Consider the following 25,132-nt stretch of genomic DNA (forward strand, 5'->3'; position numbering starts at 1 on the left):
GCCAACATATGTTGGATTTGTGATGGGCTAAACATCAGATACCCGCCACTATAGAGGCTAAAACATCTGATGCTTGGACGTCAAATATGCGACACCATATTATTTCAGGATGATGGGATCCAATGGTTTGTTCCATTGGTATGGAGTTAGATGTTCAACAATGTATTTTTGGATAATCAACGTCACAATAAGTTTCATCGACAGGTTAAATGTCGGATATCCACCACCATAGAGGCAAAAAATATGACGCCATATTATTCCAGTATGGAGGGATCTGATGGTTTTTTCCATCAAAATGGAGTATGATGTCTAACATTATGGCATTGGATAAATGCTATTTTAATCATTTAATGAGACATGAGTGTTATGGAACTGACTAATTCGTCTATCGATACAAAGTCGGATATCTGACAGTTTGTTTCGTCAAAATGGCGTCAGATATCTGACGGGTGCCAGAGCATGAAAAAAAACTAAAATCTGATCTGAGGATTAATTGATTGGGGAGGCGTTCGCTTGTGTCTTGGTCGGATTGTCCATTCGCTGCCTTTTGATTTGGCAGTGCACTTTACTTATATTTCTACAATGAGCACTGCCAAATCAAAAGGCAACACGAATTAAATTTGATAGAGTTTAAATTTTAGGACCCCACAATAGCTAATTTTAATGAAATATTTCCATGTGATAACAAAGTGAAATTGTGATATAATAGCATTGGGGGAGATAAGAGAAGGAGGGGTTATGATAAACCTCAAAGGAGAAACAGTGACAAAATTTGCTTGGGGCTTGGAATGAACAACAAATAACTAAGTGAAGGCCCTAACATTATGGCAAGGAATGAAAATATCTATGTCAAATGGAATACAACGACTTGTAGTATTTGGAGACTCCATGATCACAATTCAAAATTTTTATCATTCCAAGAAATCTCCAGAGAAAGATCAGAACCCTCTTGAGGCACGAATTCGAATGAAAATGGGAAAATTTGATTCTATTAGCCTTTACCATATAAAAAGGGAAAATAATGCAATTGTTGATGATTAGGCTAATAAAAGATCAACCTTGGACTAGGGGTTACTCTCCCTAGATGAAGAATCTTCCTCCATTTGCCACGTCCCATGATAATTAAGCTGACATCAATTAGAGGTCCAAATGCATTTAAGAGACTGAGAAGGTGGATTTTCCGAAGCACTATAATCTTAATTAATGTAATAAAACTTATATTTATTATAAGGAACTTTCGAGAGAACAATTGGAGATTAAGTTTGGTCCCTTTTAAATTAACGCTGTTGGAATTGCAAGTTGGTGCACCTTCAACATCAATTCATTTTTGTATGAGTGAAGTTGAGAGTAGGGTGAGGGATATAGTGCATAGATTTGGTGGTTTATCAATACTAAAACTATCTAGGGATATTAAATTTAAAGCGATGGCCGATGGTGCAACTAGAGAAGGAATCAAGAATTATAAAATAGGTGTAATAATTTGCGTAAAAATATCAGTGTTTGGTAGTATGGCCTCCCTAAGAGTAGAGAGTAATGGGAATGGTAGTTTGGTTCATATATAAAAAACATTGGAGGAAATTTCAGGTTCAATTAGGGAGCTTGGGGATCAATTCAACCTAGAGGACTGTTCACACTTCTCATTGCTTAATCGACAGATGGAGGATTTGCGAAAGGAAATGGAATGTCTCTAAATCATGGTGGCGATGCTGATGAAGAAAGTCGACACTCTCAAGATTAAGGTGGATGACATTCAAATTAAAATGAAGCTAGTGACTATCAGTGTTTTGAAAGAAGTATATGGACTTAGTGAACCACCCCCCCCCGCCTCTTGAAAACACTAGTGAAGGACTTCATATTGGCGACCCCCAAGACTAGATTGTGGGAGATTCTATTGAGAAAAAGAATGAAGTAGTGGAGAACAAGAAAGAAACTAGAGAAAAAGTGGAAAATGCAGCAAGTGACCAGATAATATAGATTAGTTGAATGTTTTTTTTTGCTAAAATTTGTGGAGTTTTTTGGCGGATATATAAGATAAATAATGTAAGATTCTTTACATGGAAAATACCAGGTAGAATTAGAATGCTTTGTGTGTACTCTCGGTCTATGGAAGAAGAATACTTATCTCTAGATATAAGGGTTCTGTCCTGTTCTCTAGTTGAATGAATATAATATAACTGTTTCTTTGAAAAAAAAGGAAATTGTGATCTACTAGTGTTAATCCATGCATGAGATGTGTTGTAGCCACTTTTCATTTTGTCTTTCAAAAAGGAAAATACAATATATATATCTATATATCTACATCTATATATATATATCTATATATCTACATCTATATATATATATATATATATATATATATATATATATATATATATATATATATATATATATATATATATATATATATATATATAAGGTTGTATAGGGGCTCATATAGCCAAAGTATGGTTAAAATCCTTCACAAAATTTTTATGCTATATATTCAGAGTAGCCTAACATTTCAGGCCTATAAAGTGGAGCATTGTTATATGAATAAATTGAAGGGTGGGCCACCCCACACGACAGAGGATTAAAAAGTGTGCATGTTTCAAGTGCATCACTATGATTTTGGATCGAGTTGTGTCCATATCCAAACTTGACGGTATAAAGAAATCAAAGTTTATGTGGGGAGGATCCCTGAGAGTTGGTCTCCCGAAATATATGTTTGGGAAATCTACGTCTCAAATATTCCCCACTACCACTCAAGGGAAAATTTCTTACCAGTGCAGAAACCCACAAGGCTAGAAATGGTTTCTCTTGAAACCATTCACGATGGCAGGCAAGCGTGTGTCAAGTGAACCAACTCACTCACCTCATGTCATCCTCTGCTTCCACGTCACCATCCAACACAATCCTTGCATACTCTTTCATCTGTATCCTCATCATTTTCATTCTCCCACTTTACTGTTAATTTTTTTTTTACTCTGATCCATTCTATCCTTATCACTCCAAACACACTTCACTCATGCTATCAACTTAGAATTGCAATGTCCTCCTCTAAATCTGATCCAGGTGGCTTGAGATAGACACACAGGATAAAGAGGGTTATGAACGCTCGAAAAATCAAAGTGCTCAGAATGACTTCAACCCAAGACCAAAACGTAGATCTCGTCCTCTTGATCACGGAGGTGTGAACGGTTCATAAATCCGAGTTCATATGATGAAGTTATCATGAAAAAAGTTGCCTTGGTTCCTTTGAAAAATGAGATTTTTCTCATAAAAATGGACTTAAAACCTTTATAAGGAAAATCGCATCGGGAATCGTGTAAAGGGTGGACTTTAAGACCCCCGATTAGCGATTGCCGATATATGGGGTCAGAGAAGTTACATCGGCGATATCGGCGCTTGTAAATTGGTGATGGAGTGTTGGATCGGCGGATCAGGTCGACGAAAGTCCTAGGACCAGGACCTTGGGCCATAGTGATTGTGATTAGCGATTGCCGATATCAGCGATCGGTGATTAGAACGATCGGTAGATCAGCGATCGGAATATTAGCATATGGGTGATCGGTGATCCCCCGATATGCAGGGCTATTAGCAGCAACGATAGCGATAAGCGATAAGCGCGGACCCAATGGGAATTATAAGCTCGATTTGATAAAATTTGAGATCTGGGAATTCAGACTTTTCAGTGTATTCCCGTGTATTTTTGTTTTGGCCAAATCCATTATGCGATGCGATAAGCGACTAAAGCAGACCTGATAGGGTTTATAGGGCCGATTTAATATATATTGAAGTCCGGTCTTTTATGATTTTGGTCGGAATTTCCAATGTTTGCAGTGTTTCTGTGTATTTTTGTTTTAACAGAAAGAAGACCACTTTTGGAGGATTTTGTTGCACCACCGATGCTTCATGCAAACAACTTCTATTTTGAACAAAAACAACTTTTATTTCTAAGCGGCCTTGTCCCCAACCGTGTTATAAAACACGATGGACGCAGAGAGTCGAGATAGGCAAGAGGCGAAAGGTTGTTTGATAGAGGCGAAGAGGCTGTGTGGCAGAGAGCCGAGGCTAAAAATGGGAATGCCTGATATCTTGCGTGCGTGAAGAGGCCCGAGAGCTTGAGTGCCAGGGAGCCGAGGCGAGAGGCTGCGCGACAGAGATAGCTTGAAAATGTTGTGAATTACGCAGAGAAGCTAGAGCAACGCTTGAACTCCGCAGAGATGCAGAGCTACATAGAAGCATGAAACTAGAGAGTGCTTGAAATTCAGGCAGATTGCAAAGCTGCAGTGACATAAGCTACAACACTATAGAGCTAGATAGCTAGCGAGCTACAAAGCCGAGAGTCCAGAGCAGTTATTCTCTCTTTGCTCGATTCTTCTCTTTGTGATTGATTCTTCTTCTTGTGATCGATTCATCTTTTGATCAATTCTTCTTGCAAATCTATGCTGTGAGATTGATGTTTTAGTGAGCTTCAGCTTATTGACAACTTTTCAGATGCACCGCTTCTTCATATGGCCATTCGTAGTGAGGCCATGATAGATTGGTAGCGGGCTGTGCCTATGCATCGATAATGTGAACAACATATTCACCGTGGATTGTCTTATGAACATCCACTTCTTCATCCACTTCTTTAGATGGCCTGTGGTGTGAGGTATATGATTTGAGTATATACTTCTTCTTATTCCATTATGCTGCACAAATCCTTTGTTGATATTGAGGTAGGATCTTATTTATTATATGTTGTCATGATTCCTTGCTTCATGTTATGCAGAATCTTTTATGTGATGTACGGGTTGTCATAACTCTTTATGTTATGTTTTGAGATCCCTTATTGTATGTTGCTGGGATACTCTTGTTGTCATCATGCATGTGTTTTGTTTTGACATCCCTTTTGTGCCATGTTGGCGGGATGCTCACCATGCATGTTTTTGTATCATACTGATAGGAGTCTTTTGATTGATAATTCCAGTTGTGGAATATCTCTTAGAGCCACTCCTACGCGAGGGAATTTTTCCTTGTATGATCACGACATCATCTCTTGTGTACATCATCTTTATTGACAACACTTAATGCAGTGGCCTACACCATCTTAACACCGGGGCCCGGAGACGTAGTCCCTCCAGGACGAACTCGGTTATCGATGGCTTATGTTTTCATGTGTTAATGATTGATATGTTCCTCTTCTTTTCCACATACAGATGTATTCATTAATGTTATTTTAAAATGCAATTTTAACACATCATAGAAGTAAAAGGTCTTAGAAGGGTCCTTCTTCACACCCCGACTTGGATCAAGTGGTATCAGAGTAGTCTTTATGTGTATGTGAATTGCAGTGTGAACAATGGAGCTTGCAATGACAGAGGATGAAAGAGTGATGTGTGAGACCATGCTCGACATTTCCAAGAAAGTGGAAATTGTGTCTGAAACTCTACATAAAGAAACAAAGGAAAAGGAGCAACTACAACTTTAGTTGAAAGCCACTGAAGAGGCCATGGAGGAATTGAAGCAAAACAAACATAATCTTCAAATAGAGAATGATGGATTGAAGATGCGCTTACATGAAGAGAAAGAGGAAAAACAAAGTTTGCTACAACAGCTGCAAGTAAAGGATGAGGCCTTGGAAAAGCTGCAGCGTTACCCATGTGAGGTAAAAAGTAGTTCTCCATCTTCATGTATGTTTCCTGATGATGATTTCACTGTGTTTGAAAATCACACCACAGGAATTGGCTCTAGAATGTTGAAGAAAATGGGGTATGAAGGAAGAGGTTTGGGCATTAATGGCCAAGGCATTGTCAATCCCATCAAAGTAGAGGAATTACCCCATCAGGCAGGACTTGGGTATGTCAGGAAAGAAGTTGGGGAATGCACTGAGACAGTTAGCGAACCACCAACGATGGATGATGAGCAACCCTCATCAGTTCTTTCCAAATCGAAAGAGAAGATAAAAGATGTTGATTTCCTTTCGATTTCATCTTCTCATAGTATGATGTATGTTGGAGATTTGGAGATCCCAATTACAGGGACAAACATGAGTCTCCTTACTAGGATGAGGCATGAGGAGAAAGAAGAACTTGGTGTTAATAACCAAGGCATCACTCAACCTTTGGAGGTTGTGCATGAACATCCATTTGCAGGCTTGAGATACACTAAAGGAGAGTGCTCAAAGGTGTTAGATTTGTCCGAGACATCGTCAAGGAAAGATAATTATGGGAAAACATACCCATCATCCCATGGCAGTTTCCATTGTAAGGAGAGAGTAGAGGCAAGCTCTCATCGCCATGCTGACATAAAAAACAATAAAGGAAGGTATAACCACTTTTCATCTTTGAATGTTCATTTTGATTATGATCATGTTGCTAATAATGAATGAAGATCAAGGCATCGAAAAACATGTACTTTTTGTGGTTTACCTAACCATATCTTTTCCAAGTGTTGGAAAAGAATGGCAGCACTCATGAGGTGTGAAAGACCCTATTCACAAAAATAAGTGAGAAATGGTTTCTAGACATGTTGTCGTTTCATGGTCATTCTTTTATAAATCACTTGTTACATTTTAAAATGTAAACGTGATGATGTGTTTCCATCACTTGGTCAGCAACAATGATGTCTGGTCAGGTTTTGAGTCGTATTTTGAGTTGCATGTTAAAACTATAAAAGTGATGTTATGTTTCCCTCACATGTCGAAACAATAGTGTTTGGCCTTATGTGTGTAAATCATGTGTTGCAGTGATGATTTGTTTTCCATCACTTTTTGAAGCAGCCATGATGGGTTGGCCTTGTTGTCATAGCTGGGGTATTGCATCCATCGTGTTGTAAACTTGACCACCGAGTATGTGTTATAAACTCGTGGCAAGTGTGGGATGTTTGGGTCTTAGTTGGTCATGTCAATTAAGCATGTAATTTGCAAAACAATGTACTATAGGTTGCAGAGGTAGCAGGTGTCAGCTCGTCGCTTAAGGCTCCGAGGAACAAAGGTGAAGGAGATGGAAGCGAGACCTTTTTAGGACGCTTGTGATGCAGACAGGGTACAAAGAAAGTTGCAGATTATTTATCATGCTTTTTAAGGACCAAAAGCTCCTAAGTGGGGAGGATTGATCTAGGTGGCTCCAGAAAGACACGTAGGACAAAGAGGGTTATGAATGCTCAAAAAATCAAAGTTCTCAGAATGACTTCGACCTAGGACCAGAACATAGATCTCATCTTCCTAACTGCATAGGTGTGAACGATTCGTCAATCCGAGTCCAGATGATGAAGTTATCGTGAAAAACGTTGCCTTGGTTCCTTTGAAAAAATAGGTTTTTCTCAAAAAAATGGACTTAAAGCCTTTATAAGGCAAATCGCATCGGGGGTCGTGTAAAGGGTGGGCTTTAAGACCCTCAATAAGAGATTTTTGATATAAGGGGTCAAAGAAGTTAAATCGGCGATATCGGCGCTTGTAAATCGGCGATGGAGTGTCAGATTGCCGGATCGGGTCGGCGAAATGCCTAGGACCAGGACCCCGGGCCGTAGCGATTGCCGATATCAGTGATTGGCGATCGGAAGATCGGCGATTAGAATATCGACATATCAGTGTTCGGTGATCCCCTGATATGCAGGGCTATTGGCAGCAATGATAGCGATAAGCGATAAGCGTGGACCCGATGGGAATTATAAGCTCGATTTGATAAAATTTGAGATCCGGGAATTCGGAATTTTTTGTGTATTCCCGTGTATTTTGATTTTGGCCAAATCGTTATGTGATGTGATAAGTGACTAAAGTGGACCCGGTAAGGTTTATAGGGCCAATTTAATATATATTGAAGTCCGGTCTTTTATGATTTTGGTCAGAATTTCCAATTTTTTCAGTATTTCTGTGTATTTCTGTTTTAACAAAAAAAAGGCCATTTTTGGATGATTTTGTTGCACCACTGATGCTTCTATGTAAACAGATTCTATTCTGAACAAAACAGCTCCGATTTCTAAGCGGCCTTGTCCCCAACCGTGTTATAAAATAGGATGGACGCAGAGATCTGAGACAGGCAGGAGGTGAAAGGTTGCTTGATAGAGGCGAAGAGGCTGTGTGGCAGAGAGCCAAGGCTGAAAAGGGGAATGCTCGATAGCCTACGTGCGTGAATAGGCCCGAGAGCCTGAGTGCCAGGGAGCTGAGGTGAGAGGCTGCGTGACAGAGATAGCTTGACAATGCTGTGAATTACGTAGAGAAGCTAGAGAAGTGCTTGAACTCCGCAGAGCCGCAGAGCTACAAAGAGGCATGAAACCAGAGAGTGCTTGAAATTTAGGTAAATCGTAGAGCTGTAGTGACATAAGCCAGAGCGCTATAGAGCCAGATAGCCAGCGAGCTACAGAGCTGAGAGTCTAGAGCAGTTATTCTCTCTTTGCTCGATTCTTCTCTTATGATCAATTCTTATTCTTGTGATCGATTCATCTTTTGATCGATTCTTCTTGCAAATTGATGCTATGAGATCGATATTTTAGCGAGCTTCAGATTATTGACAACTTTTTAGATGCCCCACTTCTTCATATGGCCATTCGTAGTGAGGCCGTGACAGATTGGTAGCGGACTGTGCTTGCACATTGATAATGTGAACAACGTATTCACCGTGGATTGTCTTATGAACATACACTTCTTCAGATGGCCCATGGTTTGAGGTATATGATTTGATTATATACTTCTTCTTATTCCATTATGTTGCACAGATCCTTGGTTGATATTGAGGCAGGATCTTATTTATTATATGTTGTCATGATTCCTTGCTTCATGTTATGCAGAATCTTTTATGTGATGTACTGGTTGTCATAACTCTTTATGTCATGTTTTGAGATCCCTTGTTGTATGTTGCTGGGATACTCTTGTTGTCATCATGCATGTGTTTTTTTTTTACATCCCTTTTGTGCCATGTTGGCGGGATGCTCACCATGCATGTTTTTGTATCATACTGATAGGAGTCTTTTGATTGAGAATTTTGGTTGTGGAATATCTCTTAGAGCCACTCCTACGTGAGGGTATTTTTCCTTGTATGGTCACGACATCGTCTCTTGTGTATATCATCTTTATTTACAACACTTAATGCAGCGACCTACACCATCTTAACACCGGGGCCCAGAGACGTAGTCCCTCCCGGACGAACTCCGTTATCAATGGCTTATGTTTTCATGTATTGATGATTGATATGTTCCTCTGCTTTTCCACATATAGATGTATTCATTAATGTTATTTCAAATGAAATTTTAACATATCATGAAAGTAAAAGGTCTTGGAAGGGTCCTTCTTCACACTCGGACCTGGATCAAAATCATCCAGGTAATAACTTCAGAGGCACTTCACTCTTGCTCTAGGCTTACAATTGTCTAAGGCATGAAAGTGTAACCTAAGTTGATTGGTTACGCTATGATTGTGAATCTAACTAGCTCTTTAATATCTAAAGTTTAATTTGTTATTTAAAGTTTTGATAACCCTAGATTCTCTCCTTGTGATTACATGATAACCCTCATTTGATAAAGTTAATCTCACGCTCTTGTACATATATATATTTTTGTGCTTGTGTGTGTGTGTATATATATATATGACACTTGGATCATTGATGAGTTGAGTGGGTACCTCGGCAGATAGCCTAGATGGTACCCTAGTGGATCGATACCTTTGTTGTAGCCTGATGGTACCTAGATTAGTAGTGAGCCTAGAATACTTAAACCATGCTTATCATATTTCCTTTTCCCAACATGAACAATTCCAAAAGGAATACTTCTTGAGAAGAAACTTTTTGAGAAGTTGCGAAAAGAGAAGAGATTACTTCTAGAAATGTAAACTAGCATTTGCACCAGATGTTGCAAAGAAAACGCCATAAGGCATAAAGTGCGGAAAATCCATTATCCATGTAGTGTGTGCATTATTCAACAAGGTGGATCTCTTTAAATTTATTGCAAACATTTATGTTATTGCATTGCTAATTTATTTAGAATCTACTACTACCTCCTCTTCTTGGAATATTAAATTTCTTATCACCCCATGATGACAATCCCTCTAATTATTGGAATCACAATTTTTTCCACTTTAGTGGGTTTACCGTCAACCTAAAGAAACATGAATTTGAGTCACTCAACTAAAAATAAATTGCTAAATTGCTATTTATCATGTTTTGAGTAAAAACAATTAATAACTCATATTTACAACCCTTGAAATATTCACAACCTTTTAAGTCTTGTATTTATAACTCATATTTATAACCCTTTAAAATGAAACTAACTATCTATATTTTTATTAATAATAAAAAGAATCTTCTTTATAAAACTGACACTCACATGCTACTCCTATTGAAAAGGAATCAATACTCTTTGATAAGCAATATTCTTTGATAAGAAAGGAAAGCATTATACTCGACCTCAGGGAACTCAGTGGGAAAAATTATCAACAACTAGTTAATATTGATTTGCATCAATCTCTTTTGGTCCAACCAGCAATTAAAATCCATCCCCTCCCACTGCAACAATAATACACCATATATCACCCTCCCATTAAAACTGAGAATGAGCTGCAAGTAACTGTGAGAACGCGGATGCCTCATAAGCATGGAGTTAAGTTTGATCCCTGAGCTTTGCTACAATCCTCAACTGTAGAAATATTAAAATTTTTAAGAAGACTCTGGCCATTTCATAAGCAGTTGACTTGACAGCAGAGTTTGTCTGTTGCTGAGTCCCAATCATAGAGATGTCTATATGAGTTATGTCAATGTCGAAGTAGAGCTGTTGAATATGGAATGTCGGTGTAAGTCCTCATCTCTGTCCAACTTATGTCAAAGCAAGGATGCTACGTAGGAAGAAAGAATTGGTTAATCGGTTGTGGATGATGGCATTTTTCCTAGAAAATGCAATATCTCCTTCATTGATTTCAAAACTCCATTGCTTCACTTGCACCTATCTTCTTAGGCTTTCATATTGATAAAAACAATGTAGAAAATTTTGGTTGAGTTAGTTTCAAACCATAAAATATACCCCAACTTCATCTAATGGGCTTGTAATATAGCCTTCTTTCTCACATTTTCTTGATTATAAAATAATGTCAAAGTAAAACGAGAGTTAGAAATATTTTTCAACAATAGTCACTTGCATCAGATGATTATTATCTCGCTTGGTTTTCATCCTTATGGCTTAATATGGACGGACCATTTTCTGCAAGATTAGGAAAGCCTACTGTGTCTTTGAAAGATCGATTTGATTAATGGACATAAGTTAAAAATGCAGTGATCATCCTGTAAACAAATATATATACTTTATATATATATCAAAGCAGCAGACTGAAGGCACTGAATTTGCCCATTTCAGACTCATATATGATATATCTATTCAAATGTTTACATAAACCAATATTTCATCCAAAGTGGCTAAGAGTAGTATATATCAAAGACTGAAGGCACTGAAATTGCCCAATTCACTCATATATCTACTCAAATTTCTACACAAACCAATATTTCATTCACAGTGGCTAAGAGTATATATCAAAGTAGCAGACTGAAGGCACTGAACTTGCCCATTTGAGACTTATATATCTATTCAAATTTTTAAACAAACCAATGTGTGATCCACAGTGGCTAAGAGTATCTATCAAAGTAGCAGACTGAAGGCACTGAACATGCCCATTGCAAAATTTAGACTCATATCTATTCAAACTTTTACACAAACCAATGTTCATCCACATAGGCTAAGAATATATATCGAAGTAGCAGATTGAAGGCACTGAACTTGCCCTTTTTAGATTCATATATCTATTCAAACTTTTACATAAACCAGTCTTTGATCCACAGTGGCTCGTGATTTTTCAAAATTTTTATGTATGCCATAGTAAGCACTTCACGAATCAACTAGGAATTGAAGGCACTTGCACAAAGAATATAATAACAGAAAACCAACGTATTCTTGCACAATAATATTATTGATGATAACACTATGCATAAATTGCTATTGCTTTGTTGTAAGCCACAACAGGATCTTGATCTTCCTTGGCACAGATGTTACTGTCAGATGGACTGAGATGAATTTTTGCAGCCCCATTCTTCAATCCAAATTTATTCCTTTTCAATTTTGGGGCCATGAGAATATGATAGCAGCCAACAAGTTTCTTCTTCTCCTTCTCAACCATCTCACCACCATCTTTCTGCTTTTCTTGATCTTTGCCCTGTTCCTTGCATGCACTACTGTTGAAGTCTTGACAGCGGGATTGCTGTTCTTGGGCATCAACAACATTATTAGGTTTAATGGACAGTAATTTTCTCACAAATGAATTCCTGGGTTCGACAGGATTCCCCATCAAATCTCTGAAACCCACAACCCCCCACTTGCAGGGATGAATCTGTTCATTCTGTGAAGATCTACTCCATCAAGAATCATGGTGCCAAGGTTGAGAATGCCCTGTGGGTGACCAGAAGGACGACGGACCTGCAGTGCCAAGAATCTCATCCCACTGAAATCTGTGCTCCTGTAGCCCTTGAGGAGAGTGGAAAGCAAGACCCTCACAGTGCCTAGTAGGGTATCCCTGAGGCAACCCACGCAGTATATCTCCATCATCACAGAAGAGGTTTCATAGCGGAGCAAACTCTCTTCCACTCTGAATATGGCCTTGTCGTTCCAAGTAGGTTTTGCACCCCCTCTTCTGTCAATTTGCGTCGTCAGTTTCTTCTCGAAATTGATCCATACAACACAGTAGGTCTGCATCATGCCAAAAAGATGCATCCCCTTCAGATCTTGAGCTGAGATGATGTTAAGCTCCAGTTGTGTGTAAGCTTCCCCCATGACGTAGAGTGAATTTACTGCACAAGGAAACGCAATATTCAGAGACCACCCTGATTGAAATTACAGGAGAGGAAACGCCATGAATGAAATCTTTTGAAATCTGAACATTGTATAGAACTGACTTATAAGACAAAACACATCATAGACTCTCTAGCTCATGATGATGAAAGCAGATGGAAATCAGTGCAGCCACAACATTAACAATATAGGTACAAAGAGTAATTGAATTACAGTGATTTCTGGGAAAGTACTTGAAAATGCAAGGTGGGAAGCCTTGAAGTATTCCTGGGCAGAAATCCCATGTGTGCAGCAAACGAGTACAATTATTGATATAACAGCACAAGGCTACGCATGCAGGGAAGAAAGACATGAAGAGTCTCAGCGAAGAGTCTCATCGTGATCCGGATTTAAACAGGAACGCAACAAATTACAAAGATAACCATATACACAAAGATGCAGCGGAAATAATACTTCATTTCATTAATGGAAAATACTGAAATATGCTTACAAACAGAAATGGCAATAAACTAGCTAGGGCGATGGTAGCTTATCTCTGAGAAGAGATGTGATGGCTACATGCCTCTGAACTGTGTTACAATGAGGCTCGAAGGCCTATTTATTGTTGAGAAACAATGGAAAAACCCTTAACATTCCAAAACCTAACCCTAGGAGATGAAACGCCAAACTGTGGGCCCCGTTTGGGGGTAAGTTGGTACATCAACTTCCCGGGGTCGTAACTTTGGCATATGATCTCCGTTTGACACGTACAATAGCTCATTAGAAAGATCTATCCGAGCACTATCATTGTTGGAACAGGCAACACCAGTCCATTACATGGACTCGTGTTGCCCACGGATTCCTCAAAAAACGTCGTTTAGGGCCTCAAAACGGCTCCGGAAGTTCAGGACCCGAAAAACTGCTAAAAATAGTAAGCTGTGCTACAATTAAGGAAACTGAAAATGCTGAGAAAGAAAATGGTGGGGGTCCAGGTGGACTTGGCAGGTGGCCACTAATATCCACCTGGATCACATCGCCAGCAGGCAGTCTCTGCGAAGAGTCTCATCGCCAGCAGAAGAGTCTCATCGCCAGCAGGGCAAGCCTGGCCTTTCATGGCCCATTACCATGGGAAAAAAACCATTTTTCTATGAAAAAAACAGATTAAACGAACGACAGAAAACACCCCAATCATCTAATGCACAGAATCAATGGCTCAGGATCGCACACGTCACATTTTAGGGATGTCTTTCTCAGAGGGAACGCCTTACGGCGTAAATATAAAAAGAGCGAAAATAGACAAAATTTTAAAAATAAAAAATAAAAATAAATAATTGAAAATGTTTAATATTTATTTCCTCATTACAGTAGTGAATAGTGAATTTGTAAAGATTTTATAAATTATATGCGGAGAGATTGAATTTCAATTAAATAAATATTTATATATATATATATATATATATATTATTTTTGTATTATTTTATTTTATTGGTGAAAAGAGTTGAAATGTTATCACAAAATTATCATTATTAAATTGAAAATAGGAAAAGAAAAAAGCAATATTAAAAGGTAAAAATTAAATTGTAATAAAACTATTAAAAAAATTACAATTAATGGAAAAAGCTTTTTCATTGCATCTTTCTCCTTAAAAATCTTAATCTTGTAAATTCTCTCTATATATGACTTCATACTTGAAATCAATAGTTGGAATATATTTTCATGGTTAAGAATGATGTCAATATCTAATCTATAATTAATAATTACTCATATAAAATTGTTTTTAAGAATATATATATATATATATATATATATATATATATATATTTTTTTTTTTTTTTTTCCTTTTATGACAAGTTATTCAATCTTTTACAAGTTTTATGAGTAAATAATCACTATATTTTTTAAAAATATACTTTGAAAAATAATACTCATTCATTGTATGCAAATATATAAAATAATATAATTAATTATATTCAATGACTATAATAATATTAATATCTAATTTATAATTGATAATTATTTATATTCAACTTTAACTTTTATAAATACATAATGTTTTTAAAATTTTAGTTATCTTAGCAAAAAAAACTTATTATCTATATACCTAACCAAATTAAATTAATTTTTTTAAAACATAAACTAAACTATCATCAGTTTTATATTCAATTTTAACTTTTATAAATAAATAATGTTTTTAAAAAAAGTAATTATCTTAAAAGAAAAATTATTATCTATATATCTAACCAAATTAAATTTTATTTTTTTAAACATAAACTAAACTATCATCATTTTTATATTAAATTTCACCTTTTATGAATAAATAATATTTTTTTAAATTTAAATTATGTTAAAAAAAAATATCTATATACCTAACCAAATTAATCTTTTTTTAAGATAAACTAAATTATCATCATTTTTATATTCAACTTTAACTTTTATAAATAAATAATATTTTTTTTAAATTTTAATTATCTTAAAAAAATATTATCTATATATCTAACCAAATTAAATTTTATATGTTTAAACCTAAACTAAACTGTTATCATTTTTTTCATTGAAAAATTTAGACTTTTTATTCCACTGAAATGAAAGTATACAAAACGCAGTTGAAACTACCTACACTTATTAATACAATCTTTCTAAATGAGCTAACCTTATACTACATATATTTAATCTCAAAACATATGATCAGGAAATTAGGCGCAGTAATAATAATACAAAATGGGCTTGCAGGACATCAGAAATTCGGCCGAGAAATAATAATAATAATGATAATAATAATAATACAAAATGGCCTTTGCAGGGATACAATGCTTACAACTGGCCGAAAAACCTGTGCGTGGAGGAAGAGAAAAAAAAAGAAAAAAGATCAGGTCAGGAAGTACTGTATTCGCAAAGCTCTGTTTCGACTCCCATAGCTTGGTCGCCCATGATACTCTATTACGCTCTATTCCAAACAAAATATCGTTACATTCCATTCAGATTTGTTCGCTACCAAGGTTGAATGGCGTTCTGGGACAACCCTTCTATTTTCCGTACTCAATTCCATGTCTGCTCCATAATTGAAAAGATATCAGGGCAGGCAAGTAAAATAGAGAGAAACGATTTTGCATCCTCCTATGTGATGGCAATAAGGGAATGGAAGCCCTCCTCATAGATCGTTGGAAGCTTCATTTTCCAAGGGCCGTTGAAGGAGGCCGTATTAGCCCTTTGCCGCCCGGACGTTGTGCGCTGCATTTTAGATCGAGCAGGCCCTCCCCTCAAACCAAAACCTACTCTTTTCCATTCCAATGTCTCTGAATTATAACCCTCGCCCTTTGACTGTCTAGAAGATGTTATTAGATGACCAGTCCGGCGTCGATCCAGATGATTGATCGCAGTTACTTCTTGTCCCATCACTGTCACACTCAGAGTGATTTTACGCCTACTTCGTCGCCATAATTTCACGTCGAGGTGGCGGCTACATCCCTTGGCAGCTCTGGCTTCCACGGCCAACGCGGCCCTATCAGTGGCGGTCAGAGGACGACGCAGTCTGGTTACAGGCAGCAGAAAATAGAGATGCTCCACTTGCAGTTCCTGCTCTGCAGAAAGAGGAGAAACGTACTCATGGTAATCAATGGAATCGGCATGATAGACGACGAAGCCGGGTCTGTCTCTTAATATTTCTGCTACTTTCACGTGTTCCGGGAACTCTCTAATCAACCCATACGCCTCTTCCTCAATGACCACTAACTTGGCAGTGGGGAGATGAGGTGATCTACAGGATAAACAAACATCGCCAGCGGAAGAGTCTCATCGCCAGCAGGCAGTCTCTACGAAGAGTCTCATCGCCAGCAAGGCAAGCCTGGCCTTTCATGGCCCATTACCATGGGAAAAAAACCATTTTTCTATGAAAAAAACATATTAAACGAACGGCAGAAAACACCCCAATCATCTAACACACAGAATCAATGACTCAGGATCGCACATGTCACATTTTAGGGATGTCTTTCTCAGAGGGAACGCCTTACGGCGTAAAAATATTTATATATATTGAATCTCTAAATAATGGAATCATATATTGAGATAAAAAACCCAAGCGTACGGTGACATACATCTAGTGTTATCTCACCTCAATTGGTGTCATAAATTCTAAACACTTCTCCTAACTTGACTTCCTTATATTATTGTTAAATTAATATCTACACAAGATCAAGACATTGTAATTAATTCAAAAGTGCCATTTTAATTAAGGTATTGTTAAACCTAGAATTAATAGGTACTAGAATGTACAAATTAAATTTCTTCCTAGAGAAAGCAAGTTCACAAAGCTTCCATTGTACTAGATACAAAAGTTCTTTGTTGCATAATATAAAATTACAAATGATTTTAATGCTTGTAGTATTTTTGTTGAAGGTATTAAATAAATAGAAACTAACCATGTAGGCAATGGGCAACACCACAAGGTCACTACATGTATCCCTCATCTTCCTACTCATGATATCAATATTGTTCCATCAATTCTGACTAGATAGTGACAAATAAAAACAAATAATACACCTTTGAATTATCGTTGCTCAAACGTTCTTCAATTCATGGTAGTGTGTTATTGCTAATAGGAAGAAATTTGTAAGTTGGAATGACCAGGTTGTGCAACAACTCCCTTTAAAATACAGAAGAAATGTCAAGTCAGTTCAAAGGTCTACCACTCATATGACTACAAATACAGTAAGTAGTGCAATGCATTATGCAAAAGCAAAAGGAATCAACTTGAAAGTAACTTACCTTGAATGCTAAATGTAATGTTACCATTTTGAGCTATTTGCTTTCGATAGTTGTTCCACTTCAACATCTGAATCGATACTACTTGTCTTACACATATTCATGAGACTAATGAGGCAAACTTAGATTAAATTTGACCAAATATTAAATTTAATTGCACGAATAAATAATAATGAAAAGGACTTGATGCATGAATACCTGAATGAGCTTCTCTCAGTTTTGAGAATAAATTATTGGAGTAGTTTAATCTTGGAACAAACCTCCCTCCACTCGACGAAGCAACAACAAAGTCAACATTGAATTTGTTGTTGCAATAGTGGATTGAGGGTTTTTTGCTCCAATATTATCCAAATCCTAATCTATTCTCTATTGAATAGGGCCAAACATGTGAAGGTGGAAGCTCTCATGGACCCTCCCACCCCTCACATCACTCTTAATTACCTAGTACCCAATCTATGTACTATATAGGAAATAGTTGAAAGCAAGAATTTAAGATACCTAAAAAAAAAGAAGTGCAAACCATATTATAAATGCAAAATATGTGTAATCATAGATAAAGACTACAAAAATAATGGAAATTAGAAAATAAACACTTCAATAAAGTTTCGAGTTGATCAAGAGGTCCCTAGGAGATTGTATTTGATGATTGAGTCAACAAGGATGAAACGAAGTTAGAAATGACTTCAAATATTGGACATTGAATGATCATAAATGTTTCAATACCATGTGAAATGCAACACATAAAGGTACCACAAATGCAATACATAAACTAACATTATATTTAATTATTAGGGTATTTTACAATTAGCATGGGAATCTTTTGTTAGTTGGTGTTCTTATATGCTTTTCTGCTCTCTTTCCTATCAACATCAAGGGATTAACTAACACCCTGGTTTTGGGTAAACTCCAATATGTTCTATGTCTATAACTAGCCATATATTTTCTCATGCATCACCCCTAGGAGCATGTGCTTATGCCAAATACCTATTTTGAGGTCGTTGCTTCACATTATGATTCATGGTACCCCAGGGGTGACTCCGGTCAATCCAATAAGCATTCATTCATGCAAATACATATGTGGTCATCATCTAAATATCTATATTTCTTTACAAATTTCCAGGTTTTTGTTTCATCTTTAAGTTCATTCTAAGTTCTTTCTATAGCATTGATTACAAGCTCAATGAATAAGTCTTTTGGAACCCCTCCATAAATAAGAAATGTGATCAACCGTCTTGAAAGGGATGCTATGCTCAACTCATTGCTAGTTCCAAAAATTTCCAAGGAGTGGATACTTGGGTAACAAAAATAATTTTCATATCTTTCAAATTTGATCATTGACTCTCGAAAATAGATCATTTTACATGACAATATTTTGCTAACAAAAAATGTTCCTTTGATTGTATAGCCATTATAGAAAAGATGACACTAAATGAGAAAGGGGCAGGCCTGTGGAATCTAATTGCTTAAATGTTTGCCTTCAAATACATGTTTTGGGCATTGTGAAGTCAAACCTTCAGATATAAATCCAATGCCATCAGTATGTATTAGAAGCTCTCCATTCATGTCATACAACTCCTTTTTATTCTCATCCAAACATGTTATATCTGCCACACAGATAAAATTTACATATGAGATATCACCTCCAAAGGGATTGGTTTTTGAAAGAATCAATGTAAACCAAGCTATTTACTTCTTCAAACTAGCAACAATATGCACATGCGTAAACATGCATTGTGCCTAATGGATAGATTTGTTAAATAAAATGTATGTACTTTGTTCATCTACTTCTACAAATGATTCAATGCAAACAAAGTAACAGTTGGCTGATGATGACATGGGAGTTTTCATTTTTTCCTTGCCACCATCCTTGATTAAGTGTTATAGGGAGAAGGCATGTCTAGGTCTTAATGCAGGCATGACAAGTGGTGTAGTTGGGTTTGCGCGATAAGCCTCAAGGGAATCTCTGAGCTGAGGGTGCTTATAATAGTGGTGTGAGTAATGGCCATAGGACCACCAAGATAACTCGTTGATTATTGCTTTCCCATTTAGAGAGACCTTAATTATGCTAGATAACAAGAATTCAATCTATGTTCGGTCTAAAGCAACCTTATTGCCTCTATTTATTCAAGTGAAGGTACCTACAGTTTTCTAAAGGTGAGATCTAGTACAAAGACAGAGTGAGTATAAGTTGTGAACTATTCTTGTCCTATTGACGTAGAAATGCAAAGGCATCGAAAGGGGTGAGGGGTATGAGAGGCTCCTTATAACGCCAACCAAGGTCAGTGAAACCAAGAATGGTTTAGTTTTTGTAAGAAATAAATCACAGTAAATAAATTTTCTAGGTCTCACAAATGAAACATCCTTTTATCTTAGCTATCATACATTAAGATAGCTAAACCAAGCATATAGTGACAGAAATCTAGTGTTATCTCACCTGAATTGGTGTCATCAACACTTCTCCCAACTTGACTCCCTTGTCTTCTTGTTAAATTAATATATACACGAGATTAGGGGATTGCAATTCACTCAAAAGTTCCATTTCAATTCAGGTATTATAAAACCTAGAATTAATAGGTACTGGAATGTATAAATTAAATTTCTTCCTAGAGCAAGCAAGTTCATAAAGCTTCCATTGTATTAGATACAAAATTTCTTTGTTGTGTATATAAAATTGTAAATGATTTTAATGCTTGTAGTATTTGTGTTGAAGGTATTAACTAAATAGAATTTGAACATATAAGCAATGGGAAACACCACAAGATCACAACTACATGTATCCCTCATCTTTCTACTCATGATATCTACCTTGTTCCATCACTTCTGACAAGATAGTGACAAATAAAAAAAATAATGCACCTTTGAATTACCATTTCTCATACCTTCTTCCATTAGTGGCATTGTGTTCTTGCCAATATGAAGAACTTTGTAAGTTGGAGTTACCAAGTTGTACAACAACTCCCTTTAAAATACAAAAGAAATGTCTAGCTAGTTCAAAGATCTACCACTCATATGACTACAAATATAGTGATTAGTGCAATGCATTATGCAAGATCAAAATGGAATCAACTTGAAAGTAACTTACCTTGAATGCAAAATGTAATGTTACCATTTTGAGCTTTTTGCTTCCGATAGTTGTTCCACTTCAACATACAAATCAATGCTACTTGTCTTACACATATTCATGAGACCAAAGTGGAAAATTTAGAATAAATTTGAACAAATATTAAATTTAAATGCATGAATAATAATAATTAAAAGGACTTGAGTGCATGAATACCGGAATGATCTCCTCTCAGTTTCGAGAATAAATTATTGGAGTAGTTTAATCTTGGAGCAAACCTCCCTCCACTCGACTAAGCAACAACAAAGTCAACATTAAATTTGTTGTTGCTGTGTTGGATCGATGGTTTTTTCACCATGATTATCCAAACCCTAATTTATTATGTACTATTTAGGGCCAACCACGTGATGGTGGAAGCTCTCATGGCCCCCCCCCCCCCCCCCCACCCCACATCACTTTCAATTCCCTAGTACCCAATATATCTACTGTATAGGAAATAGTTGAAAGCAAGACATTAAGAAACATAAAAAAAAAGTGTGAACCATACTATAAATGCAAACTATGACTAATCAAAGATAAAGACTATGAAAATAATGAAAATTAGAGAATAAACACTTCATTAAAGCTCTGAGGTAATCAAGAGTCCCTAGAAGCTGGTATTTGATGATTGATTCAACAGGGATCAAAAAAAGATAGAAATGACTTCACATAGATGATGTAGGAGCATTCAGCTCAATAATATCATTATATCCTAGTAGACATAGGGGGTCTTGTGTTTTCAAGGTTGGTTTCCTATGTTTTGAATTAATGTAATTATTAAGGTTTTGAGTGATTTTAATGAGAAAATCTAGAATAGGGATTTAATTAAGTATAGTGAGGCATATTAGTAAATATTCTCGAATGTGGGAGAACATGAGAGAATCAGGATAGTTGAGAGATTGAGAGATTTAAGAATTAATTTAAAACTTACATTAGGAGTTAGTTCATGATTTTGTGGATTAGAGAGGATCCTTAGAGATAAGAAAGAGACTTTAGGATTTTGTTGAGAAGATTATGGATCTAAACCAGGAATTGGTTGTAGAATCCATTTTGTATAAATTTAAGCCTAAAAGGCATAGTGAGGGGTTGGTTAGCTAGTTAGTTAGGAGTTAGAGTGTGAAGAGTTTGATTGTAAGCCTACAGGAAGATTGTGAAACAGAGGCCACTGATATTGGAAATTATGCCTGAGAGAAGAAACTGTGTAAATACCTATTTATTAATACAAGCAACTCAATTCTGAGTTTATGTGTGTGTATGGAGTAATTTACTTGTAATCTGTGTGTGAAATAGAAGTAAGTTCTATGTAACAGAAGTTTCATGTGTAGAATTAGAGGCGAAATGCAAAGAAGAGTAATAGAGAGGTGTTACGGCTTTGTACACACCGAAAGTATAGGAGAAAGCCTTTAATGTTACAGTGAAGGTGAAGGAAGCATAAAGGTGTGAGAGGAGATAAGCTTAGGAGGAATTTATGTGGCAGAACAATGAAGGACAAGAACCCTGAAGAAAGCTGAAACCACAGAAAATCATTGAAGGAACGACATAAAAACAAATTCAAGACAAGGATGAAGAAGCGAGGTAACGATGCACAGGAGTCATTGGATCTGAAGATCAACGAACGAGGCTAAAGGTGATGGGTGACCAAGATTAAGTCATGCCACATAAGTAAAACAAATGAATGGCGGAGATTAAATCTAAGTACTTGCGGAAGGAGAAGCGCGAGAATCGATCTGGATCGTCGGATCGACAGATCTAGTAGATCGACGGTGTTTAGAAACCGTAGCGAGGGTAGAGAGTATAGGATGCCTTGATCATGGTTGAAGGCCCGCACTCCGTTTTACCCGTCGATCGCAAATTTAGATGCTTACGTCATAGTCAACTACGGGGGTTGAGAGCTTGATAATCCACGTGCTAGTTGAAGGGCCGGAGGCCATAGGATTTGATGGCCTTCGTCATCCAAAGGATATCTGGCCATAAATAGATCGAACTTTAACTTCAATGGCAGACCCGCACATTTATAGGTTAAGGTTTATAATCCTTATCGGCTCCGTAAGGCCGGTTAAACGTTGTGCAAGTGGTCTGTGCGATATCGTTGTGGACCTTTGTTAGGACTCCATATTGTCTACTTTTGACCTTGTATTTTGTCATTATGTTACCCTCTTTAGCCCATAAGTTGAAAGCCTTGATAACATTTTGACCTAATTATTCCAAAGGTACGAAGTAACTCTCCTCATTGCTATATGTTTAATTATTCAACACATATTCATGTTATCTTTATAATTAATCTTTCGAAGTTGACTAAGTCGCTGACAATTGTTGAAACTGTTCAAAGTCTTTAGAATTATAATTCACAGTTGCTGAAACACCAAAAATAGCAACTGTGCAGTTGCTGCAATACCAGAAACAACAACTGACTAAAGCAGAACTATACGTTGCAGATGCTGACATAGCATGATCAGCTGTTGTCCAAAATTGGCAAAACACAGTTGCAGATGTTGGAACACTGGGAGCAGCACGAGAACTTGAAGGGAACAGTTGAGATTTACCAAATCGACAATGGTGAAATAGCCAAGGACAGTACGAGGATCTCAAAGAGACGGTTGAGGTTTACCAGCTTTGCAACAGCAAAAGGATCCGATTAACGAAGGATGACAAAGTTACACACTGTTGTAACAGCATGCTGTAAACAGGAATTGATTTCCTATTTTTGTACAAAAGGGTCAATTAAATGAGTAATGACAATCTATTGTAATAGATGTCTCCTCTATAAAGAGGAGATATCTACATTAGAAAGGGGGGAGAGAACAAGTTGTAACAGGGGTATTGTAGTGCAGAACAAGTTTGAATCCTTATTGTAATTTGACATTTTGGCAGATGAATAAAGCACTGTTCTGAGCATTTTAACTTAGTATCTGTGTCCTGGGGAATCTTGTGAGAGGGACAGGGCCCACCTTCTTCACAAGATTCACCCATTTCTTTTCTGTTGAGTGTGTGTGTGATTTCTGTGTAGCATTGCTTCTGATATTTTTCCTTTGCTGATACTTTGTTTTCTTAATCAATTGGCGTTGTAAAAGAGTGTGTCACCGGTGATTAGGATTTGCAGTGTGCATTGGCAATTTGGTCACAGGGGTAGGTGCTGAACATCCTTACCCTGAGGATAGGGTCCTGATCCTCTGTTACAAGACAACCATCATTTCTTTTTGCAGATATGTTACCTTTAGTTAACTGTTTTCATATCATTTCTGCAATAGATCATAACTACTGTAACACAGAGTAAGGGTTTTATAGAAAGTAGATTTGTTTATACTACAACCTTTAATGCTTTTAGAATTAAGTGCATACAGTACGAGGTCACCTTTGAAACAACAGGACTTTCCGGGTTGATAATTTAATGTGGTACTCGACTGTTTAATTAATAAACAATTCGAGCAGCCAACAATTTGGTGCCGTTGCCGGGGAAGGCGATTGAAGATTTTAAAGGTATTAACATTTTTTTCTTTCTTTAGAAAGGCAGGATGCATGAGAGGATGCAAGAAGGTTAAACATTCAGGCGGAAAAGGCAAAGGAGGAGGAAGAAAAACTTTTATTAACGATATTATTTCAAAAGTTGAGACCTCCCAGAGGTTAAGCTCTCGGAGGCCACAGACCCAACACTCTTCCCAGACAGATTTTCAGACAGAGGAAGTAGTGGGGCCAGAGAGGGTTATAGAACCATCAAAATATACTGAGGAACCGGTGGAAGAAGATGAATGACTAGTAGAAGAAGTTAAGGTGGAGGAACCAGTGCAGGACATTGAAATCCCAACAGAAAATTTCGAAGACCAGGCAAGCGCATCAGGAAAACAACCAATGGAGGATAACAATGAAGGTCTTTTCGGTGGAGGATGCAGAATAGAGGGAAGGGGAGAAAATTCTCTCTCCACCCTAGAATTCCCCATTGGAGATCTCCCCAGAGGAGCAACTCCCATGAAGAATATCCCACTTTCGGCATTACCCAATTTCCATGGGTTATCCACAGAAGATCCTGATGGATTTCTTTTTGAATTTGATATGCTGTGTAGAAGCTATGACTATGTCAATTCTGCTCAGAAATTAAAGTCGTTTCCATCTACGTTAAAAGGGAATGCATTAAGATGGTTCATGAGCCTGGGAGCTCATGTGATTACAACATGGGACCAGATGAAGGAGAAATTTTTGGCTAAATACCAAGATTATTGTCGAACAAGAGAAAGAAAGGAGGAATTATTCAAGATGACTCAGAACGAGGACGAAAGTCTAGAAGACTTCGTGGAAAGGCTACAATATAACTTACAGTGATATGATCATCCTGATATGAGTAAGGATATTCTCAAGTCAATACTGCTAAGAGGGGTACGAGATGATTGTTTAGATATGTTAAACATGCTTGGAAAAGGAGACATATCTAAGGAATCCTATGATGAGATTATCAATCTCTGTAAAAGATGTTCAAGAGGAGCAGCAAGTAGACCAAAGAGCAAAGACAGTACATACTCAAGA

The 25,132-nt window shown here is 37.0% G+C and overlaps 1 protein-coding gene across 1 annotated transcript; it reads right to left on the minus strand.

The window, feature by feature from the left end:
• Positions 1-12,279: 12,279 nt before the first annotated feature.
• On the minus strand, positions 12,280-12,762 carry LOC149180502 (protein SRC2-like). Its single transcript, XM_089413894.1, has one exon. It carries the CDS (start codon positions 12,760-12,762, stop codon positions 12,280-12,282), a length of 483 nt encoding a protein of 160 aa, XP_089270020.1.
• Positions 12,763-25,132: the final 12,370 nt, after the last annotated feature.

The sequence above is a fragment of the Pinus tabuliformis genome, chromosome 3_2 (assembly GCF_031772625.1).
Source record: "Pinus tabuliformis cultivar Carrire ecotype Pingquan chromosome 3_2, CPIR1, whole genome shotgun sequence".
Lineage (NCBI taxonomy): Eukaryota > Viridiplantae > Streptophyta > Pinopsida > Pinales > Pinaceae > Pinus > Pinus tabuliformis.